Here is a 22,117-nt window from a genome sequence, read left to right as displayed (position 1 = left end):
ATAGGTTCAATAAAGGTACAGGATTTAAGGCTGTTGTTGCTATTTCCAATACAATTAAGTACCGATGAGCTGCGATGAGATCCAGCTCAACAGAACAACCTCGTTGAGAATTTAAAAACCAGGCATGTTTGTGCTGAAGCTCTAAACCAGGCGTTTCTGGTGCCAGAGTAAATGGCTGTACACCCCCAAGCTGTTAGCGTGGATTTAACAGAATCATTAAAGATGCTTTGTGTTCAAAGAAATTCCTGTAAAGCAAGCACCTCTGTGGAAACATCCACGAGATGCAGTTAATTTTACAGATGTTTGAGCAGGGTTTGCATGCACTTGCGATTGTTCAGTTCGTGCCTGCAAAAGCCAGCTGTACCCTGCTGATCTCAGGGCGTTTACACTGGGTGGTCGTCATTGTGTCCCCTCTTCAGAGGAAGCCTCCTTCCCATTAAGTTCAGTTTTTTATTTGGTTTTATCAGAAGCACTAGAGATGTCTTGCTAATCTAGAAGTCCAGCTTCTCTTTCTGCAGTGGGCTCTATGCTACAGATCTGAAGAACAGCAGGGCAGAATATCATTTCTAGTAAGTTTTTAAAAATTAATCTGAACTGCCTCCCCTCTTTAAGCACATATAACATTGGAGCTAGACTCCCAAAGGCTTTCAGGTATTTCAAAGATATTAGAAACATCATCTACAGGATTTACAGAAGTGTTTCAGAAGGCCAGGAGCCAACTTCCTTATTTTTCAACAATTTTCGTCACTGAAAACATTTTTGAAAGTCACGAGACGAGTTGGTTTCCATCTTCACACAGCTCAGTATTTTGGTTTTCCGTGTTTTATTTCAGCCTTGTCTAAAGTTCAGTAAAAGAAAGAACAGCCAACCTCTGGAAACAGAGCCTGGAGTAGTAGGTGAGTCCAGTGTTGTTTCTAGACAGTGTTTTTGCCCACAGAGTTTATCCACAGCAAAGTCTGCGGCAGGCCTGTAAAGCACTTTTCAGATGTTTTCTCCCTGAAACGCTAAGTTTGAAAAAGTTGGAATTGGTAGGGAGATACAAGATAATTGGAATTGGAATTGGTAGGGTAATTGGAATTGGTAGGGAGATACAAGAGACCCAAACCTGCAAGTGCATAAGGTGTTTCCGCTCTTTCTGATCTTCCTGAAACAAAAGTATCTTGAAAGTTCTGTGATACAAAACTCAGGTTTTATACAGCTAAAGTAGTTTAAAAAACTCAAAACAACACAACAGATAAACCAACAAAGAAGAAAACTTCCTGCAGTTTAGTACTGATTTACGCTGAGCTGCTACATTAAAAAGGAAAAAAAATTTATAATTTCAAAATAGGTGGAAGCGTTCCAAGCTTTCTGTATGGTTTGAAAATATGGAAATGGGACGGAGGGGAAGACATTCACTTTCACCCAAAAAAAAAATGTAAAGCCAGTATTACTTTTAGGGAAAAATTTCAAATAGTGGATTTTTCCTTAAGGGGAATAAATAATTACCAGTTTGAGATTAAATGACACTGAGATTTTTGAGAGCAGAGACTTCTCTCATCTTCTTTCAAGAGCTCTGAGAAGTGGCGTTACTGGCGGCCATAGCTGTCTGGTGACAGTGAGTGAAGAGAATTCTGTTAATGCAACCCGGAGGGCAGAAGGCCCCTGTTTCCCTTATCTTGGTAGGCTGAGTGTTTGGGAGACAAATGCCCTTCATTACTCCACGCCAAGAAGTTGCCGCTGCTCTGTGGATCGGGTTACGTAAACAGTTTTTCAGTGCCACCAAAGATTGTACTGTCAAAGCTTGTTGTGTGTTAATTAGTAAACACATGTTTAATTTTACGTGTGGAAATAGGTCTGTGTGCTTCACGAAGTGATATCTCAATTTACTTTGGTAGTGCTACTTCCCTTTATTTAAAGCTAAACAAATTACCTGGCTCCAAATTAGATGAAATACGTCTAGATGAATTGCTGTATCCAGTCCAAGCTGGAAATTGGTGATGATGTTTGATGGAAATGGCTGGCCAGAATCTTCAGCTCCCTGGAGCAACTGGGAAACTTTGTGTTGGTGCAGGATCAGACTGAAGTGTTCTGCACTGGGAGCTGGTGGATCAGTAGCAGGGGTCTTACAACAAATCTATAAAGTGAATGGCAACAAATTACTGAGACCAGATGGTGTTCACCCAGACTTGTGAGGTCTGTTGTAATAAGAAATTGCTAAGCTAACAACGGTGGAGTGTCTATTGCTTATATAAGTCACTGAATAATAAAAGTAGCAAATAGATTTTTTTTTTTTTCCTCCAAATAAGGGTCTAAAAAACCACCTAGAAGTCAGAGCTGCCACTCAAGGAGATGTTTGGATCGCTGTGCATAGTTCTCTGAAAACAGCTCGGTGGTGATGGGAAGGGAAAATACCTGGAAAAGAAGTTGAGAACACAACAGAAAGCATCACTGTTCCACCCTACTCACTGCATGTGAGCGTTTCCTGAAGCTCTGGTCACCCCACCTCAGGGAAGATTTAGTAGAACTGGGAAACAGAGAGAGAAAAGCAATAGCAAGGTAAGAGGCAGGAAAAGGCTTACGCAGAGGGAGGTGGTAAATGGACACCACACCTTGGAAGAGAGATGACCGAGGGTGAGATGGGATGAAGTCTGTAACATTCTACAATGCTATCGTAGCAGTAGCCAAGGAAGCCACATTGATTCTCACAGTACAGGAAGGGTAGCATCATTTCATCCAGATAAATTAAAAAGTGCTGTAGAGTAGAAAGCAAGTTGAGCAGAAATGTCTGAGAACAAGTTTCTACTGGTTACAGTTCTATAAAAGAAGGTCCTTGCTGTCATAGTGTCTCGGTACACTGGTCTCTAAAAATCACAACTCTTACCATACCTTTTAGCGTGTTGACCTGTCCTCTTTGGGGACAGAAGTATGTTTTCCATAGGGTTTAAGAAAATGGAGTCATAATCTTGCCATGGACTCTACATACGGCTGAGATTAAGCTGGAGATTTATTTAGTCAAAGTAAACCAGTGCAGGCTAAAATTACCATGGAGTTAGTTTGCTAGACAACAGAACAGTGATTCCATAACCGTACTAATTAAATTAGCATACCTGGGCTCTCAGGCTTGGGTAAACACAGACACCACAGGAGAGTCCGGATAGGAGAGATTTGCTGTAGTTTGTATTCGCAGTGATCCTTGAATGGGACAAAGCTTTCCCCAAGTGTATTTTGTGGACGTTGTTTTTGTATAAAATGAATTTACAGTCAATACTTGCTTCTGAGAGCATGTGCATGGGTGGGGGAAGAGGAGTTTCTGTTGTGCCCCATCACTGAGGTTGCTTACCAAATGAATATTCACGTTCATGAAAGCATGAAGGTTGCGGTGTTGCGGAATGAGGATCTTGTGTCACGTCTGAGTTGAGTAAACTAATACTTGTCAGAACAGAAAAGATACTGCGGCTTAGTAATTGCATTTGCCAGTACTTGAAAGGTCTGATTTCTGTAAAAAGGGAAGGGAGAAATGATTTGTTCTTCTTTCTTGCCTGAGAGGGCATCCTGCAGCCAGGCACATCGATTGCAAAGATCCTTTTAGTCTTCAACAGGACCAGAATTAATTGTTTTGTACCACCCAAGCTCCTCAAGGTCTCAAGCTGGGATCAGAGCTCTGGTGTGGCGGCCTCTGTGCTGTGGGCACCAGATCCGGCATCTTCTCTGAGCTTGATCTGAGCAGTGTTTCAGACCAGAGCAGCCGTGACTCTACAAGCTAGGCAATTCCGTAGTAGTGGTTAATGGTTAATTGTCCCTTCCCTCCCTTGGTGCACAGCCAAAAAAAGAACCAAACGTGCTATGCCATGTGTTTGTCTTCCTGGAGTTTCTCCCTAATGCACTTGAGTATTAGAAGGTTTGTGTAATGTTTAGCTTGCAGTAATAGAGTCTGAGAACACCTGGAAGACCAGTGGAATGTTTTATGTGAGCAGGTCCTTCGGTTATTTTCTGTCCTAAATTTGTGTCGACTTCTAATGTTTATTATTTTGTTGTGTTGTGAACTTTTCTCCCCCAAATTCATACAGTTCTAGCAATTGCATATATCACAAGGGGACCATAAATTATCAGTATTTTATTCTGTTTTTTAAAAAGTAGACTTAGGCTGCAGTACAGTTTGAGGTTTGTTTGGTTTTTTTTTTCCAGACTATCTCAGGTGACACATGTAGGAAAAAAATGTTGGAGCATTGATATATGTAGAGCAGACCAGGCGGAGTGTGCTATTGCAGAAATCTGTAGACCTGACCTAAACCAAAGTCTTTGGAATGCAATATCCAGTAGCTTGTGTTGAAGGAAAAAGATGAAGAGCACTCGCTCTGAACAAAGGCTGGAGGATATTGGGATAGGAAAGGGGACTGAACATCAGCCTTTGAGCAAGAGCTGTCATCACACCGTAAGTGCACACGTTCACACTGCAGCAGGTACGCCGAGAGAACCGCCGTTCGTGTCAATAAGGGGCAGCAGAGCTGCAATGAAAGGATGTTTTGTGATAATGCACTTTATTCTTTTCCTTTTCTATTGTGAAACCTCGGCCCCCCTTGCAAGGAGGGGGAAGAAAGCAAGCTATTCCCCTGATTTGTCAGACAAAACCCAAATGGTTGAGGCTACAATTGTGCCATGGGTGATCACATTCTCCTGTGATCTGCAGCTGCTTTAGTTCTGATAGATAAATATGTGTTTAAGTCATGCATCCTACCTAACTCTGTCAAATTTTTTTTAAATGTTCCCTTTGACATCTGAATGTTTCCATTATGCCCAATAAACATCTTGGAGCCTGACCCGATCCTGTTTTAAATGCACATCAAGCCTGCGTATCCTTTGTCTCACCTTCCAAAGGAAACACTGCAGCTGTTCGTTATTTGCAGCACTTACTGCAAGAGACTCATTTTCAGGAGATAATTTTTTTCCCTTAGAACTTCATACAAACGTTTCAGTTCCTGACCACAAAGACGCAGTGAATAACTATTGCAGAGGAGTGCTGCGAGCTTTGATGTCGGAGCTGTTCTGCTTTCAAACGGCACAGGAGGCTCAATGGCTCATTCTTTTCTTCCATGGAAATGGGAAGAGACCGCGTCGCGTTGTGCTGTATTGTAGGAAGGTTCTGTAGCTGAACTTACTACATACCTGTAGCACAAAAAGGAAAAGGGTAACCATGTCAACCATTGTCCAGCTGGCGACCAGTACTTTGCGCTGCTATCATTCACCGTACTGTCTTACCTCGGCAGCTTGTTTATAACGAGGAGCTGAGGGCTCTTCCTCGCTTGTTTCAAGGCAGTAAATGGCTGGTTTTATAACCAGGGATGTGTTGGTCTTTCTGATTGTTTTTGTGTTTTGATTCAAGTCCATGTATTTTGTTCCAGGGTAAAGAATAGGGAGGGTGTCGTGGGTTAACTCCAGTCAGCAATTGAGGACCATGCAGCTGCTCCATCACCCTGGATGAAAAAAAAAGCTGTAGATGGTCGCAGAATAATTTCGAACAGTGAGAGAAAAGAGAGCCGGCTCACTGGCCCACCCCTACCAAAGTACTGAGCGTGGTGTTTCTGGCATGGAATTCTCTCTTTGGCCAGTTTGGGTCAACTGTTCTGGCTGTTTCCCTCCCAGCTTCCCGCGCCTGCACATTAGGAGAACCTGGGAAGGCAGACAGTGTCCTTGTTCTCTTCAGCAACAGCTCATAACATCAGTGTGTCTATCAACATTCTTCACATCTGAAATGCAAAACACCTTGGCTACTGAGAGGAAAATTAACTCCATCTCAGCTGAAGCCAGGACAGAGGGGAACAAGATAATTACTGGGAAATCAATCGATACTTAAATAACCTTCCCTTGTTTCTGTTTATATGAGTGGGAGAATGCACAGACCAAAGAAGGCAGCTGTATTTATTATGTAAACTGAGTTGGCACCCAGTGGACTCAGTTTTTCCCAAGGACCCCATTGCTTGTGTCCCTTCTGTTGGACATTGTGGTTATTAGTGAATTACAGCAGATGCCGTGAGCCTCACTGCTATCACCGCCCTGCTCTGCCGGGCGCTGTGTGGCTGGGGTTAGGGAAGAGTCAATCCCGAGAATGCTTACAGGGCCTTATAGGGAAGTCCAATTGATTTGATAAAGGATAAAACCAGTTGAATTTGATGGAGATGAAATAAGAGGGTGTATATTGGGCTGCAGAAGCTGTCTTGAACCTTCCCTGCCCAGCGCAGGCCGCAAGCGAGATGTGCCAGAGCAGACAAAGGCTGGAAGGAGTGTGCTCGCAGACGTGAGGCAGCAGGCATGCAGGGCCAGAAAACAGTGACAAACAATCACCAGAATCTCCATCTAAATATTTAATTAACGTAGAAAACCCATCGCTTGCTTTGTGTGAAGGATGTAGCAGTAAGCAAGCACAGGGGTGCGTTCAGTGCGATAAACTGTTGTGGTTGTTTCTAGATGGATCTGATACTAGCTGTTAAATTGGAAGACGACTCTCAGGTGGGATTATCTTAGAGACCAAAGATCCAGAGCCAGTTATCTGATGTTGGGCTAGCAGCTTCAACTCTTGTCTCTGTTTCCTTCTCTTTTTTGTAGGAGTAGTGATATCAGTCTTCGTTAAACCCTTTGATGTAGGTATTTAACTCTCCAGACTGCCTTGGGGGAGTTCTTTGACCTCTGTTTGTTTATCTGTAAAGTGAGGGTAATGATACCTGCTCATCTCCAAGCAGCAGCACAAGAGGTATCTGAATAATATTGCAGAGCCCTCGGATGAAAGGTGCCGCACAAGGGCAAACAGCGGATATTTGTTGTTGTTGCTGCCACGATTTGACTTATGAATGTGGCTGTATAAAATTTTGCGAAGACGTGATGGGTGAACGCCGATGGGACTGCAGCGCGCTTGCTGTGAATCGTGGCTGGTTAGTGTTATTATCCCTGGTTTACTTTGTGGAAGAGACGTATGCAGTAGGTCTCGTATCGTGCAAGTCTGAATTATTTCTGATTGCTGAACAGAAACCATTCCACCAGTGTGAAGAGGATGGGTGATCATTTGGCTCCTGAAATACCCAATAATCTCATGAACCCACTCTGTTAGTGACTGAAAACGCTGTTGTGTGTAATGTTACAGGATAGGGAGAAATGGCCGGTGCTTTATGCTCTTTTTACCCAGCTCAGATCATTGAGATAAATTGCCTTTCTGGTATTCCACATTCATCTTCATACACCCATTGCTGTCCCTCATTTGCTCCATCCTTGTTCTGGGGCAGACAAAAGATAAAAAGTGTCTCTTTAGCCAGCATGCTCTGTATTTCAGGAGGCCTGCCTGGTCCCCTGGTGAGAGTGAAAACAATCTCAGAGATGTTTTGATTGGCTTTGCTTTCCAGAGGCCCTGTGGGCGGTATGCATTTGATCTGACCCCTTCTGCTTACTGGAGGTTTTTCCGCGGCTCACTGGTGGCGGTGCAAACCCTCGCTGTAGTGTCTTCTCAAGAATGTGCTCAGTGCTCCTGGGAGAGAGGCCTTAGTGCAACAGAAATCCAATGTCTCTTCTGCAATCCTTTATCTGTTTCCTGCTGCAATTACTGTGAGATCATTTTTTTCACCTTCCCCTTTCTGCATCTTCACCAGAGAAGTGTACAGGCTGTGGCCTGCAGTCGCAATGTCACCTTTGTTCTCTTTTCATTTTGGAGTGAGAAGACGGGAAAGGAGCAGAGGGCTCTGAGCGACCCTCGGGGCGATGGCAGCTGCAGTGCACCGGAGATGCACGCAAGACTCCGGTTTGCTCAGCTTACCTTTGGCACCTGGCCGGTTTTGGGCTGCAACTCCAGTTCAGAGGGGCTCTGCCAAAGAGCTGTTCTGCTCGCACTCTGGGATGCAGTGAGACCGCTGCGTGCTCTAGAAGGAAGCCCAGCATGACCTGCTTAAGCATCCATCTTTGCAAGTGCTCAGTTCTGCAAGGGCTTTGTTGGCCATGCGAGAGTAAAGAGGGCTCTTAAAGTAGCAGGAGGCAAAGCCCTCGTGTGAAGTTTGACACCTTACATTCTGGTGTCAAAGTCAAAACCACCTTTAAACTGGGAGGTTTGAGTTCTATTGTGCTGTCCTGGGATACTTGAGAGGTAAATCGCTTCCCTGGCCCCCAAAGGATGGATTTACGTTGGTGTTTTAGTTTGGGTCAGGATTGTACTTCTGACGTGGATCTCGAGTTTGTCCTCCCTTAACGTGCTCCAGTTAACATCCCAGGGCGGTCACTGAGAGCAGAGAATGAATCTTTTTGGAATGAAGCTAAACTGGATCTGCTATGGGAGTTCATGGGACCAGACTGGAGGTGGTTTGATGTAAGCCCCCTGAAATGTGTATGTTGTGGACGCTGTGTGCTCAACACCAACTCCGTGCTCTGCAGATTTGCTCATACTGGGCTGTATTGCTTACGAATACTCACACAGGCACGGGGGCCACGCGATGAGGGAAGTCATTTAGGGATAAAAGATCTGTATTCATGTGTTTAGCTCGTAGAAAAATCTGTCCCTCAATCTGTGCATCAGTTTAGAGATCTTTTTCTTGTTTGCTATTTTCCTTTCTCCCACCTTTCATCTGTCACGCCTGTCTGCAGTACAAGCTCTTCAGGGCAGGGACTCTCAGGAAATGCGTGAGCACTGGTTACCACAGTGCAGTTTCAGTGTTGGTCGAGTCCTCTAGGCACTGCAAATAAACAACAGATTTTGGATCATGAGAGGCTTATTTATCTCTTTATATTTCTTCTTCCAATCTGTTTCACCCTTGTCTAGTTAGGGATGGGTCGGGATACCGCCCGGATCTCGCCGATGAGCCAGACATCAGGTATTTGTTCTAGGTGGCTGCAACTGGTACAGACCCAGCAAAGGCAAAGACGCCGTGCGGGAGACTCTTGACGCTTACAGCCCCACGTTCCTCCAGGCCAGTAATGCACCAAAGTAATAATACGCTTCGGAAAAGTTTGGTTACTTACCTCTCTGCTTATCCCTTCTGACACACTGGCATTACCTTTCCTGAATAAAACAAGTTTAAGAAGTATCAGAGTAACTGGAAGCCATTTGGCTCATGGTTGGCTGGTTGAGAGGCTGTTCAAGCATGCTATCTCTTGTTGACGTGAGCCGCAGATATTTCTAACAGCGATTCCTTTGATTTTCAAAATCTAGCTCACAGGGCAGATTTTATTTTCCAGCAGGATTCTTTGAATCTGGTTCCTTTCATTTACACTCCATCTCCACTGCTGTGCTCAAGCACAGAAACGGTCCAAGTGGGCAACAACGGGTTTTGCTTATTAATGCTCATTGCGTCAGAATAGGTAGGAGGCGGCTTTGTTTTGGCTTTGCTGAAGCGCCAGTGTCTGTACAGAGCGCAGCGAGCAGGCACCGAGGTCCATGTGCTCTACAGCCCTCTCCTGGCTGCATTCAACAGTGCTCAACTGTGCAGTCGAGGCGCTTTATTTCTCTTGGTCTGAACGTGTCTGAACAGTTTTGTTTTGCAGAGCTAGTCTCAGGCTTTCCGGTCAGATTTACGTGTCACGATCTGTTTGCCAGACAGCTGTTCCAGAGGAGAGAGTGGTGATCCCGACACAGAGGACTCCCGACACTGTCCCATCCCGGCCTGATGTCTGGAGCTGCTCTCCGTTGTGGCTTAGAAGTGGGGCAAAATTGAGAAGACTTGCTGCTTGCCATCTCCACAGAGAAAAGACAGCTTGGAGCATCTATCCTTTCCTCTCCCTCTTAACCATCTTGACCAAATCTGTGCCAAATCTCAGAGAATTGACCACTAAACCTTAATTTCTGGTGTTTGTGTGGTTTTTTTCTGTGCAGTTGCTGCACTCTCTTATTTTGTACAGTGGCTGTTTTGAGGATTTACCATGTGGTTGGTTTGGGGTTTGTTTTTGATGTTATCCAGACATTCCTTTCTGCTTTAAAAGTATCCCTGAACTACTGTTGCTCAATTATTATTTCCATTGTTTTTGCTTTCATGGAGAAATTGAATTGATTCGCTTGGTTTTGAAGCAGCAAAGATTGCTAAGCCAAGAATATTTTCTAACCCATCTTTCTTCCAGATTTCTCAGGGATTCTGAGTGTGTCTTTACTGATGATTTCCGTGCATATTATAAAACCAGAGGAATGAAAGAGTCATTTGTTTTCTGTAGGGTATTAAAAAATAATGCTATCATTGTGAAATGTCCTTGCCTGCAATGCTGGACAGCCTTGCATTAATTTTCTGCTTGCTTGAACTCTAATACACAAAGATTCCATGGAACATGACTGAAGCATGAACCCGTGGTTGCTATTAAATTTCTAATACTGTGTGCTGCGCGAGTCCCAGCCCTGCCTTTGCTGTTCTCCCTGTTTGCCATTCCAGAGGAGCTGGGAAAAGAACAGGCTGTGTATTCCCCGTCGTGTCAAGGCCGGGCTGCCTCCCAGGGTCAGGGCACGCTCCAGCCGCTCCACTCTCTGCTGCCTTAAAGCCACTGCCACCAAGGAGCCCCGACACCGGGTCCTCCGACCTCGCACCAGGCAGCGTCGCCCACGGCTGGGCACCCTCCTGCCAGTTCCTCATCCTCATCCCTAAATTATTTTCTCTCCCTAAACCTGAAACAGCCATTTCCCTCTAGCTCTGCCCTGCTGTACCTTAGCTTACAGTGCTGCAAGATGCAGAGACCGTTCCTTAACCTTTCAGGGGAGACGGTGGTTATGTAAATCCTCACCCCAATATGAGTCATGTAGCAGTACCTTTTGGAAACTGGGGGGTTGCGGTTTCCTCTCGGCGTAGGCGCGCTGCTCCCATCAGCGCTAATGGAAGTGACATACGTGCATCAGGAGAAGCTGTTCCTTCTGCTGCTGGATTAATGTTCTTGCCAGTGTTTGTGCCACCGTGTGCACTGATTCCTCTGCTAGGAGACAGTGGAGGCAATTAAAATCTTGTAATTTCTCATGGATAGAATCCTGCTGAGACATTCAGTATAATAGGAGCTCCCTCTCATGTCTGTGAGGTCTGTGGTGCCAGCGGTTTCTTTCTTCTCTCTAACTTGGGAGAGTGGAGTGAATTTGTCTCACTGTTTTCTCAGGAGAAATGAATAATTCCTTGATGCTTTTCCTGCTTCTTTTCTTTTAGTGTAAGGCATTCCTGATGAACAGCTCTTGATGGTCCGATGTAGACCATCTGACCCCCCCGATCAGGTGAAACAACAGTAGCATGAGCATCTTTTTTCTTTTTTTTTTTTCCCCCAGTAATTCTTCTATTTTGCACCCATTTTCTGTAAAGAAGGACCCTTTCAACTTGTCTTGAGATGACTGAAAAACAAAACAAATTATCTGCTTTCATAGATCAATGCCATAATGTTGAGTATTGGATTTTAAATTATAACAGAGGAGTTGTGTTATAGCTTATTGGGGATGCAGGGTCTGACTATTGTCTGTATATTTAATATCACCACATTAAATTGAATTAGTACTAATTACAGATGTGGCTATAAGTATTTTTTAAAATAAAAATTGGTTTGAGACTGTCATCTGACTCCAGCCAAAACCCTTTGGGTATGGTATGAGTAGATCACGTGGAAGGAATAACTCCCATTTCTTTTATCGGCCTGACAAGGCAGCCAGAGTCCCCTCTCCTCTAGCCCTGGTGTGAGGTTTAATCCTAAGCCATCCTCTTGCCTTGTTTATACCTCCTCGTGTTTTAAGGCCGAAATACTGTGCAATTTGAGTCATGTTTCCCCAGCTTTAGGAAGCACATTTTTGGTCTCTTAATGTACAGAATCCGTGTACAACTTCAGTATTTAAAAATCTTTAAAGAAGCCGTCGATTCCTGGATAGCTCTTGCATGCTGTGAATTCTAGGCCGATCCAAAGAAAAGGCAATATTTTAATGGGAGACAAAGGCTCCTTTCACTCCTTCTCCAGTGCCTTCGTTTGTCGCTGGCAGCCACGTTATCAGATGTTCCTATTTAATACTGTAATTAGTTATTGTGAGCAATGGATGGAGCAGGTTACTGTCTCTGTGATCACTGCATGGGAGAACAACTCCACCTTTTCCCTTATTGTAGTTCCTTTCCGACAGATGCAGTGTGCTCGGTTTCCCACATGCTGCACTGGACCTGGGGCCTGTAAGGATGTCTCAGGCTCCAAAATACATTGGAAGGTCCAGCTCCATAGCGTTCCAGGCCTGAAATGGCAGCAATTTAGACAGCTGACTGCAGCCGGGCGTGTTGGAGGTCAGGAGAATGCTCTCTGGAAGCGATTACCAGGTTGTTGATCTGTGCTCTGCTCTTTCTTCTCGATCCCTCAGAGAGACTTGGCCAGGTGGACCTTTCACTTGGCCGGATAGGTTGAGTACACATAGTCTGCGCTCTGCGGCTCTTAATGCCATGCGTAGGGAGCAGAAATTCCTGGTGGGAATATAGCTCTTTAAGGTGTCTGGATGAAGGTTGAGTTGCCTTAGAGGCGACTGCAGTTGTGGAGGTATGTGTATTTAGGCACCAGAAGATACGGAGAGGCACCCAGAGGGATCCTTTTGCATCTAGAGAGGTAACTGCGATGTACTGCGTCACTTTTGAAAAACTAATCTGTCCTTAAGCAATGTAAAAGTCTTTTTGAACCACCTATCTATTCCTATCGAATTCTATCGGAAATTATCCTAATAGCCCTGAACCCAATATTAATGCTTTCCAATTAGAATATCTGGATAGTTTGTTTATTTTATCGGCCCTCCATGGCGGAAAGTCGAAGGTTACTGTGAATCTCGCTTTAAGTTTTTCATCCTGGCCTTTTTGTCAGGAGCCAGATACTCCATAAAAACAGATAAAGCAATTTAAAAGAAATATTTTGCCCAAGGAACAATAACAAGGCTTAGAAGACTTTCTTCTTTCAGGGAGTTTCTTTTAGGGAAACCTTTTCATTTCCTGATTGAAAGATCAAATCTGCCCATAGAGGGAGCAGTGGGGCGTGCAGGATTTTTCTCCTGGTCTCTGGAAAAGGACACTTGGTTAAACCGGCCATCGAGAGGCTCGCCTTGCAAGGGAAGGGCACTTGTGTGGCTGGATGGAAGGATTCGGAAGTTGCTGGTAGAGAGGGAAAGGAAAGGAAAGCTTCAAATCTAGTTTGTGGTGTCAGTGGAACTGGCAAGGTGATGTTATATCGAGGTTTAAAGCATGAAATAGACTCTGCAAGGATGAATAAATCATAAAATTCTGCCTTTACAGTATATCCAGTATAGCTTATAAATGTTTTTAAAAGTTGGTGGATGTTTTAATGCCACATAGGGAATTAATAGATATATTTAATTAACTTTGTTTTATATGAAAACAGTCCATTTTGTAGAGAATTATATTGCCCCGAATATCCCTAAGTTGCTTATTAATATACCATATAATTTATTAGGTTAATATTCTTATAATTGTATCTAATACAGTGATGTTTGTTTTATTCCTGTAGTTGTTAATTATCAGTTAACTTTTTAAGGACTATAACTAGTCCTTTAGTAGGACATGCACAAGTAACTGATGGCTGCCCTATCTCCTGCCCCGTGTCTCCTGTCTGCTGTTTCTCTACATTTCTCACACTAAGACCTCTCTCCTGACAGTCTGTGCCAATTTTGGGATCCCATTTTCCTGGCCAGAAATATAAGAATTGAGTAAGATTAATGACCCAGCTGTCAGTCATTTGTAGTATTTAGGCTCTAAATTTCCACTGATACCTTTTTTTTTTTTAACTAGGAAATGATGTGAGACCTGCCAACCACAGCCTTTTATCTCCAGGTTAATTTTTGAGAAAGGCTTCCGAAGGATGCTGGATGTTTGTCCCCAATTTCTTGGGGAAAACGGGTGGATACAGGCTTGGTGGTTCTTGTTGCGATGCTGGTGATGCCAGGGCAGTGGGCTCAGTCCCGTGGAGCATGGGACCTTCAGCTGCAGGCTGAGTCTTCCTCGTCTGTCTCGGCTCCTGGGGGAGCTGCGCAGACCATTAATCTGATTTGGTAGGAAATAGATAGGGGAGGCAAAGAAGTGGTTTCTGTCTGGAGTGGGAAGGAAATTGAACATGAAATTGCAGGAAATTGGTTTTGGGAATTGCACCTACAATTCAAGCTACCAAAGCGTCCTGCTCAATGCCTCATGCCTAATGTAGGCATACCAACCTCAGGCAGGCTTCCCAGTGGGATCTGTAACTCCTAGAGAACCTGGGCTAATTACAGATTTTGAAGACCCTCACATAAAAATCAAGTTGACGGTTTTCCTGAAATGCTCGTATATCACACAGCCTCAGTAAAAACAGCATTCGGAAAATCCTCATGCCACCTCCTAACAGAGCACTCAGAATTCTGAGTCCTGAATATTTTCATAAATGAGATTTCAGGTTTTTTTGTCAATAGGAGAATTACCTTAAGAAACATGAATTTCAGAACAAAAGGCTTATTTTAAAAAACAGGCAGGCACTTTTGTGTTTGTTCCAGTTGGAAACAGCAGAAAACGCATACCCATTTGTATTTCAGAACTAACCTCAGTGTCTGCATTTGTCCCTTTGAATGGCTTTAACAGGAAGTGTATGATTGTGCATTTTCCTGAATAGAAATGTTTTTCTGAGCTGACTCCAAAGGGATGTCCCAGAGTTGTTAACTCTGAATTTTCAGGAGCATGAAATCCACTGTTCATACCATCTATATCTGCCTAACGTGCCTAATCAATCTGTCTCTAAGGTGAAGCTGTGTGCTCAGTAATCGTAAAGCTATGCTAGAATATCTTGCTTATTTTTACTCTAAATTATGATAGGGCTGAAAATGAACTCTGAGGTTGATGTATCAACAGCTAGGATGCTAATTCAGCAATGAAGTCATGGTGTTTTGAGACTAAATATTAGCGCTAATGAGAAAACACATCTTCCATATTTCGTAACTCTGACTTTCTGCACATACAGACAACTTCTACAGTTGCATGTAATTTAATCATGTAATCATTAACTAGGCAAGCATTTACACATAAATCACTTTACCTGGGTTGTAGAGTACCAGCAAGTGTGAAACCAGATCATGTTCAACTGCCCAAGAATATTCATGCTTCAGTTTGGTTTAGTAGAAGGAAAAGGCACCCATTCCAGACAGCATGGCTGTCCTATCGCGTCTTCCATCAGGATGAACAGAGCATGTCTTCAGTTTGAAAAAACAGTGTGTTCTTTCTCTTTGAAAGCAGAAGTGAGAGAATTGAAGACGTACAAACTACAGTGTCTGTACAGGGAACGTCAGAAGCCAAGGTGCCTGACCTGAGCCAGCTGAAGCTGCCTGGTTCTCAGAAAGGTCATCGCTTCTGCTGGGCTCCAGAGTTTAGGTTCTTGCCAAAGCAGTTACTTGTCTGAGGATCCTGTGACAGGTTGTGCCCTCACACCCTTCTGCTCTTAGGGAGGAGATTACAGAGCACTCTGTCCCACCATGGACCTCCCCAGGAGCTGTGCTGGGATTGTCCTTCCTTCCTTGTATTACATTTCTGTCCGTTTGCTGACAGTTCTGATACTGTGTGTCACTAGACCTCCGCGGCCATTCATGTTTCTCAAGAAAGAATGTCCTGCTCTGTGGGATAATGAATGGTGGGAGATCTTTCTTCAAAATTGAGCATAAAGAAAAAACTCATAGTATTTCCAACATGAAATAGATCTGTTCTGCAAACCTGTGTTTCCAAAATTTTATTTAACAGTGCACCAGAAAAATGATTTCAACCTGGGACTGCTAGTAATTAGATCTTGCTGAACTGCAAGCAGTTCTGAGTGAGACAGAGAGTTAATCTCTGGTGCTCAACTGGTCTTCACTACAATCAGTCCGTTGCAGCGAGCACAGAAGAAAATACTGAAGCAGGAGCTGCAGTGAAGAACTTGGTGTTCTGTTAACTCTGATGGCTTTACTTGATAGCAAGGTGTCGTACCTTGGAGTTCGTGTCAGGGCTGAATTTCAGGTGTCTGAAGTGTCCTGTTAAACAGCAGTGCAAGCAATTACGTGTGTACGAGGGTGTTTAACATGCTGTGAGAGAAAAGTATTTTAGAAATAAGGTCACTTGATGCTTAGACGTCAGTCGTCGCTAGATTCAGTGGCTGTATGGTAAGGTTTCCTCTTTACTGACATACTTTCCAAGTTCCAGAATAAGGATTGTTATTGATGTTTTGGTAAGTATCTAGGTTTTCATGGCTGCACCCATGAGAAGCAGAAGTTTGAGCTGAATTCTTATCACTGAAGTTTTTAAATAGAACTTTCTTATGTAGTAATCATCAGAAATGTACAGAATAAGTTAGCTCATTTACCATCCAGCATTTCTGACATAGGTAAGAAAAGCTGCTGATAAAATTCAGTGTAGTATAAAAAAAAAATTTGAAAGACAAAACACCTGTTGGAATGTGGATACATGTATTTGCATGTTGGAATGAGGAGGGTTTGACTGAACATCGTTGCTGAATGTCAAAGGAAGAGTGGACAGGGAATGTTGAGGAAGATGTTGTTAATGCAGGCCCGGGTTTCACAGAATTCAAGGTGTGCTCAGGTTGGTCCAGCTTGTTTTGAAGGGAGCTGTTACTCTGCAGCAAGGCTTTGAGCTGTTACCCTCTCCAATGTCAGTTCAACTGCAAGAGGGAAGATTTGCATTCTTACATTTTCACTGCTGTATCTTTTATCTTCCTCCTGTAGCTGGGGTTTTCTGTAAATTTTGCTTGTAGTACAACCTCTGCGTGAAGTGCATGTCTGCTAAGATGCAATGTTTATTGCATTCAGAGTGAAAAGCCATGGAGATGCAGGCCTCAGAAGTCAATACTGGCTGACTAATGCAGGCCGTCAGCCCAAACCCGGACACTTAGTGTTTATGAGACAAAAAAGCTGATTGTGTAATGAAGTCAATGCTTTCTTCAGAGCACAGAGTCGTTCATCAGCTCAGTCAACTGTCTGCCACACTGCATAGGCCGTCTGCTCCCTTACAGTAAGGCGTTCGAGCAGAAGACAGTCCTGCTTGGTGCCATGCGTGGGCTAAAACCAAAATGTCCGTCACATCCTTGACTCTGGAGTGCCTTCTCCTATTGATTGATGGCTTTCCTACTGTAAAAAGTTTTGATCCTTCAAGTGAGTATTAGGCAGTGTCATTTTTAGAAATTAAACCAGAAATAATTCAGAAAATGCTGTGAACAGACAGAGGCATCATCTCCTGTTAAACCTCTTGGCCTTGTGTACCTACCCCTGAGCTCCAGTAGCTGCACCGGGCCCTGCCGCTGTGGAGCGTAACCGTGAGTGTGAAGCCAACGGCTGAATCAGATGTTACAACCGATCGCATGAAAGAGAGAGTTTTGGTTTGTATCTGTTGTATTTCCATGTGAGCAGCTCTTTATGCTCATGTACAATTGAACTTCTTCCAAAACTAAATATGAAGAGTTTTGTAGCACAAGTGGCTGTGGTTGGTGGCAGCAGCATGGCACGGAGGGCACAGCGAAGGACACCGTGCTAGAGCATCACAGTTGTTTTCTTGGCTCTGCCTTTGAGTTGCTGGCAGGTGAATTCTCAGCCTTACTCCCGCTTTCTAGATAGTGAAAAATATGTCTTGCTGAGGTATTTAGTGACCTGTTTGGATGTTTTTTTCACTCTCAGTCATCTGCTTTTTCGTATCTAGGAGGCCATAACGGCTGAAAGGCTCCGGCTTAGGTCAGAGTTGTGTTGTTTCAGTCCCTGCACAACCAGCCCTTGCCTCCAAGAGCTCTACTGTCCAAGGGCAAGCAGAGGCAAGACTTAATCTTCTCATTTTCCAGCTCATAAAATGACTTGTCCAAGGTCACATCTCTCAGTATCTCAGGCATTAGTTCCATAGCAATAATGAAACAAAAAGGAGTTACTTCATAACCTGAGCAAAAATACTTATAAAATGAATTTCCAACAACTTAGATGTTCTTAAACGTGCTTTGTTGATCTCTGCATCAGAAAAAAATACAGTAGTGTCCGCTTTCTTTAGAGTGAGCGATGCCATCAGTATTTTCCATCTTTTTTTCCTTGCACCAGACTGAGTGCTGGTGCCATTGCCCCCTTTGCGGTAGTTTTGGCAGCCAAGGCTGTGTCCTGAAAAAGCTTCTATGGGCTCGGATTTCACTGTCAGTGAAAACTGATCCCTCATGTCTGTCTGAAAATGCAACATTATGTTTCAGAGAAGCCGTTTCAGGGCAGGAAAAGACACTGCAGTTTGTGGGGCAGTCCTCTGGAGGCGTTCGCTGTGATCAGGAAGGTTGTTTTTTGAATTGTTTGTGTGGTTGTTACCTCGATTCTAGAGGCATCGCAAGAGCTGACTTGGGCAAGGGGGGACTGTTGGTATTTCTTCATTCAGTCTTCCCTGGAGGTACCTCAAGGGTAATGCTTCTTGCAGTTATTTGGCACAATTATTATTTTTTTTTTATTTCCTTAATGGGATCTAGCACCCAAAAGAGGGAGAGGGAGAGGAGTACAAGGGCCAGGCCTGAGAACAGGGAGGTGCAGGTCCATTGCTGGTCTTCATTATCCTAGAAATGCATTCTCCAAATTAACCTGCAACTCCTTAGTCGCAGGCATTGCCTGGTACACCTGTTTTATTTTATTTTTTTTACACTGACAAAGAGTATCCACCTCCCCTCCACGCGCATGGCACAGCGACCCTTATTAATATGATTTCAGACATAGGCAAACCTGACTTTTAAGTGAAAACAAGCAAGAGATTTTACAAAAGGAAGCGTGTTAATCCACCATTCAGGGATGTTATTGAGATCCTGGTCCTTTTGACTCCTGTTTGGAGAAGGGGAGAAAACCAGTGAGCAGTGCTGCGCACAGGGCTCGGGTGGTTAATGTACTGTGTGTTATTGCTGTAAAGCCGGGACCTCAATCTCTCCATTATCCGGAACACAAACAGTCCTTGGCTTTTATAGAATCATAAAGAGCTGCCTTAAAGGCTGAGGACAAATTCCAGCCCCAATAGGAACTGGCGTCGATATCACTGTATCCAGAGGAACTTACTGGTTCTTGCACTGCGGCGGAATTGGAGCCACAAGTGAACGCGGTTGTCCCATCAAATCCGACTGAACAGCTTGTCTTCTGCATTCTTGCCGTTCAGATGTCACGGAAAATGAGGTTTTCAGCTGAATTCCAGCTAGTGGAAGTTCTGGAATCTCTCCAGCGTTCTGCAGAGGAGCAGGGGGAGGAGATCCAAATGCACGAGGAACTCTGACCCTGCAAAACTTACAATTACTGTTAATGCCTGTGCTGTTCTCGTACCTTTTGCAGTGAAGTGCACCATGCAATGGAAATTTGTGATAAATTAGCTCTGTAGTCTTCATTTTAAATTCAGCGTGGAAAATAAGCCAGCATTTGTTACAAGATGGAATTATCTGTAGGATATCTCCAGCTATAATAAGCTCAGGTTTTCTAGCAGTGTTAGAATAAACCCCTGCCTCTACCTCCTGCAGTGTGTGGTTTTTTCCCTAAGAGCATATTTATTTCTACTTGATCAGCTCATCTCTTGCAGATGATAAAATTATCTGCAAAGATTTATATCTGATGTTGTGCCATAAATCATATTTAGTTGTAGGATTAACATTTGCAAGCGTACAACATTTATGGGAAGAAAAAAGAAAAGGTGAGGGGCTGGCAATTCTGAGCATTTCCGTAAAGAAGTGAGGATGGATCAGGATTCGGGACAGATCTTGCAGACTTTTCAAGCACATGGCCATTTTTACAAGGTGTGCATCTGCTCAACTTCATGGTTGTGAGATAAAGAACCCAGGAAGCTGTGACCTTGGGCGCACAGCTTTGTCGCAGAAGAACTGAACACGTGTTCCCGCTGTGCTGAAAGTCGCGCGTGCTGGCAGCCAGGGTTTCCAGTCCTTTGGCGTGCTCAGGCTGGTCTGAGGTTTGTAGAAATGCTGAGCCCCCTTCGAGGCACTGGGAGAAGGGCCAGTTTTTAAAAGGCTTGTATTCCCAGTACCTTCCAGTTTACCCCTCATAGCCAGATTGTCCAAAAGGGGTCAAAATTCAGCACGCAAGACCACTTTGAAGATCTGCCCACAAACATAGTCGCTGAAATAGAGGGCAGCCCCTTCTGATCTGGCTTCAGCACACGGCAAAGGCCAGAACGGGTCGGTGATTGTGTAGGCTTGCAGCAGATGTAGTGTCCACCCACAGGTGGGCACCCACTGGCCAAACGCGAGTGTCAGCGGTCCCGTTCAAGGGGTCTGCATGTGCCACAGACAACCTGGAAGCCTCCAGGGTTTATCTGGCTGCAGGGACCGTGTGATGAATGCGGATGTGCTGACCACCAGTGGGTTTGCGGCTGTGTTGTGACAGATGCTGTACAAAACGCCTGACCAAGCACATTATTTACATGTTTTTTTTTTTTTTTTTATCTCTCTTTCTCTGGTGCAGGTTCCTCACCACATGAAGACTTTACCCTATTACAGTTACGACCAACCCGTGATCGGATACTGCCAAGCTCATAAGCCTCTCCATGTAAACAAGGGGTACGATGCCATGGCCCGGGAGCAGGCTGAGACGACCAACCTGGAACTCAGTCGAGACCACAGCTTCATAGCCACAATCGCACGCTCGGCTGCCCCAGCCATTTACATTGAGAGAATACCAAACTAACGACAGAGGAGACTTCTTCAGGGCGCGGAGTGGGGAGCTCTTCTGAGGGACCTTTCATCTCGGAAGAGACCAGGGCAAGGAACTAAAATCTACCATTCCAGTTACAGATGTTCCAACACAGACAAAGGGAAGGGGACAAAGTGAACTCCGCAGACTGTGGAAATGCTGTCTTGCAGTACACACTGAGAACTTCAGGATTTTCTTTGCTTTAAACTTTCAAACAAATTCCTCAATGTAAATATTAAAGAGAGATTGTCAAGTTCTTATTAAAAAAAAATAGATTTCACTCTAGCTACATAAAGGGATGGATTAAGAGTTTTGTTTGTATATTTGATTTTTCTACATTGCACGGTTCCAGGGAAGGAGAACCACAGGTAAAAACAAAGGGGATGGGGAGGGCGAGGGCTAGGGTGGGGTGGGTCAGCCATGTCTCCTTATTAAGTGTTTATTACTCTTCAAAGATCAGTTTAATATTTTTGTTCTTTTTAAGCAAACAAAAGATAGAGATTTTTTTTTTTCTTTGGGGAGTTTGGTTTTTTGGTTGTTTTTTTTTTTGGTTGGTTGGTTGATTTTTTTCCGTTTAGTGGTCAAGCGCTAATATTTCAAACTTCAGACATGGGCATTAGAGCTTATGTGGAACCAAAAGGACATTGGCAACTGATGCAGCAGAAACAAAGAAACTGGGGTGCATGTACATTTAAGACACAGGCTGTACACTATGGAGGGTGCTTTTGATTTTTACTATCTTCATTGTGCTTCATTGTTGACACTATAATTACTTTTTGGGCTCTAAAAAAGGGGAAAACATGCAACGGAGTAACGACTCTTATATTTACAGTCCAGCAGTGCTTGTTAAGCAAAATTAATGGACGTTTGGGAACCAAAATGGAAGTGATGTGCTTGAAATGGATCAGAGGGAAAATCTTTTAAGGCAAGAGTATTTGGTGAAACTCACTGGCTGACACAATTTCTAAAACACAGGCGAATGTGTAACATTGGTTTTTGGTTTTTTAATTAATTATTATGATCAATTAGTTTTTGTGTAGTTTTTATCAATAAAATGACAACAAAAAAAAAAAGTGGTTGAAAAAAATAAACATATTATTTTGTGGTTGGGACACCACAGCCAAGCTACTGTTTGAATGGTTTCTCTGGACGTGTGACACGGTGGCTCCGTGGACTAAGGGGACAAGGCTTTGTCCTGTTTCGCCTCTCGGAAGGAATTGTTTGGAGGTTTAAACAACCTGAGTCTGAAGAAGCTCCGTTTATTTGGCTTGTCTAAGAAAGGGTTAAGAGATTATTTTGTCAGAACACTTATATGGGTGTCGGGGAGGGGAAGAGGGCGAGGAAGCATTATTTTTTTACTAAATGAGGATTTTTTTGTTTCTTCTCTTGGAAGGCAGATTTTTCAGATACAAACCCTGAGCCGAAGCTAAAGAAACTCAGATAAGAACATAAGGTAGAAGTTTTAAACTGGAAGGTGAATAACACAACAGTGGGGTT

At 43.8% G+C, this 22,117-nt stretch overlaps 1 protein-coding gene across 4 annotated transcripts in view; it reads left to right on the top strand.

The window, feature by feature from the left end:
* LRRTM4 (leucine rich repeat transmembrane neuronal 4) overlaps positions 1-21,744 on the top strand; it is a 229,990-nt gene extending 208,246 nt beyond the window's left edge. For 3 of the 4 annotated variants that reach the window (XM_086767844.1, XM_086767842.1, XM_086767841.1), the window contains one exon: positions 20,393-21,744. In XM_086767844.1, coding sequence (XP_086623970.1) covers positions 20,393-20,614 — 222 coding nt within the window. In that variant the 3' untranslated portion in view covers positions 20,615-21,744. The remainder of the gene's footprint in view (positions 1-20,392) is intronic. The other variant, XM_086767845.1, reaches the window with a different exon arrangement.
* The last annotated feature ends 373 nt before the right edge of the window (positions 21,745-22,117 follow it).

The sequence above is a fragment of the Chlamydotis macqueenii genome, chromosome 27 (assembly GCF_036417535.1).
Source record: "Chlamydotis macqueenii isolate bChlMac1 chromosome 27, bChlMac1.mat, whole genome shotgun sequence".
In the NCBI taxonomy this organism is placed as follows: domain Eukaryota; kingdom Metazoa; phylum Chordata; class Aves; order Otidiformes; family Otididae; genus Chlamydotis; species Chlamydotis macqueenii.
The sequence above is the reverse complement of the archived record's forward strand: the minus strand, read 5'-3'. Positions and strand labels throughout refer to the sequence as shown.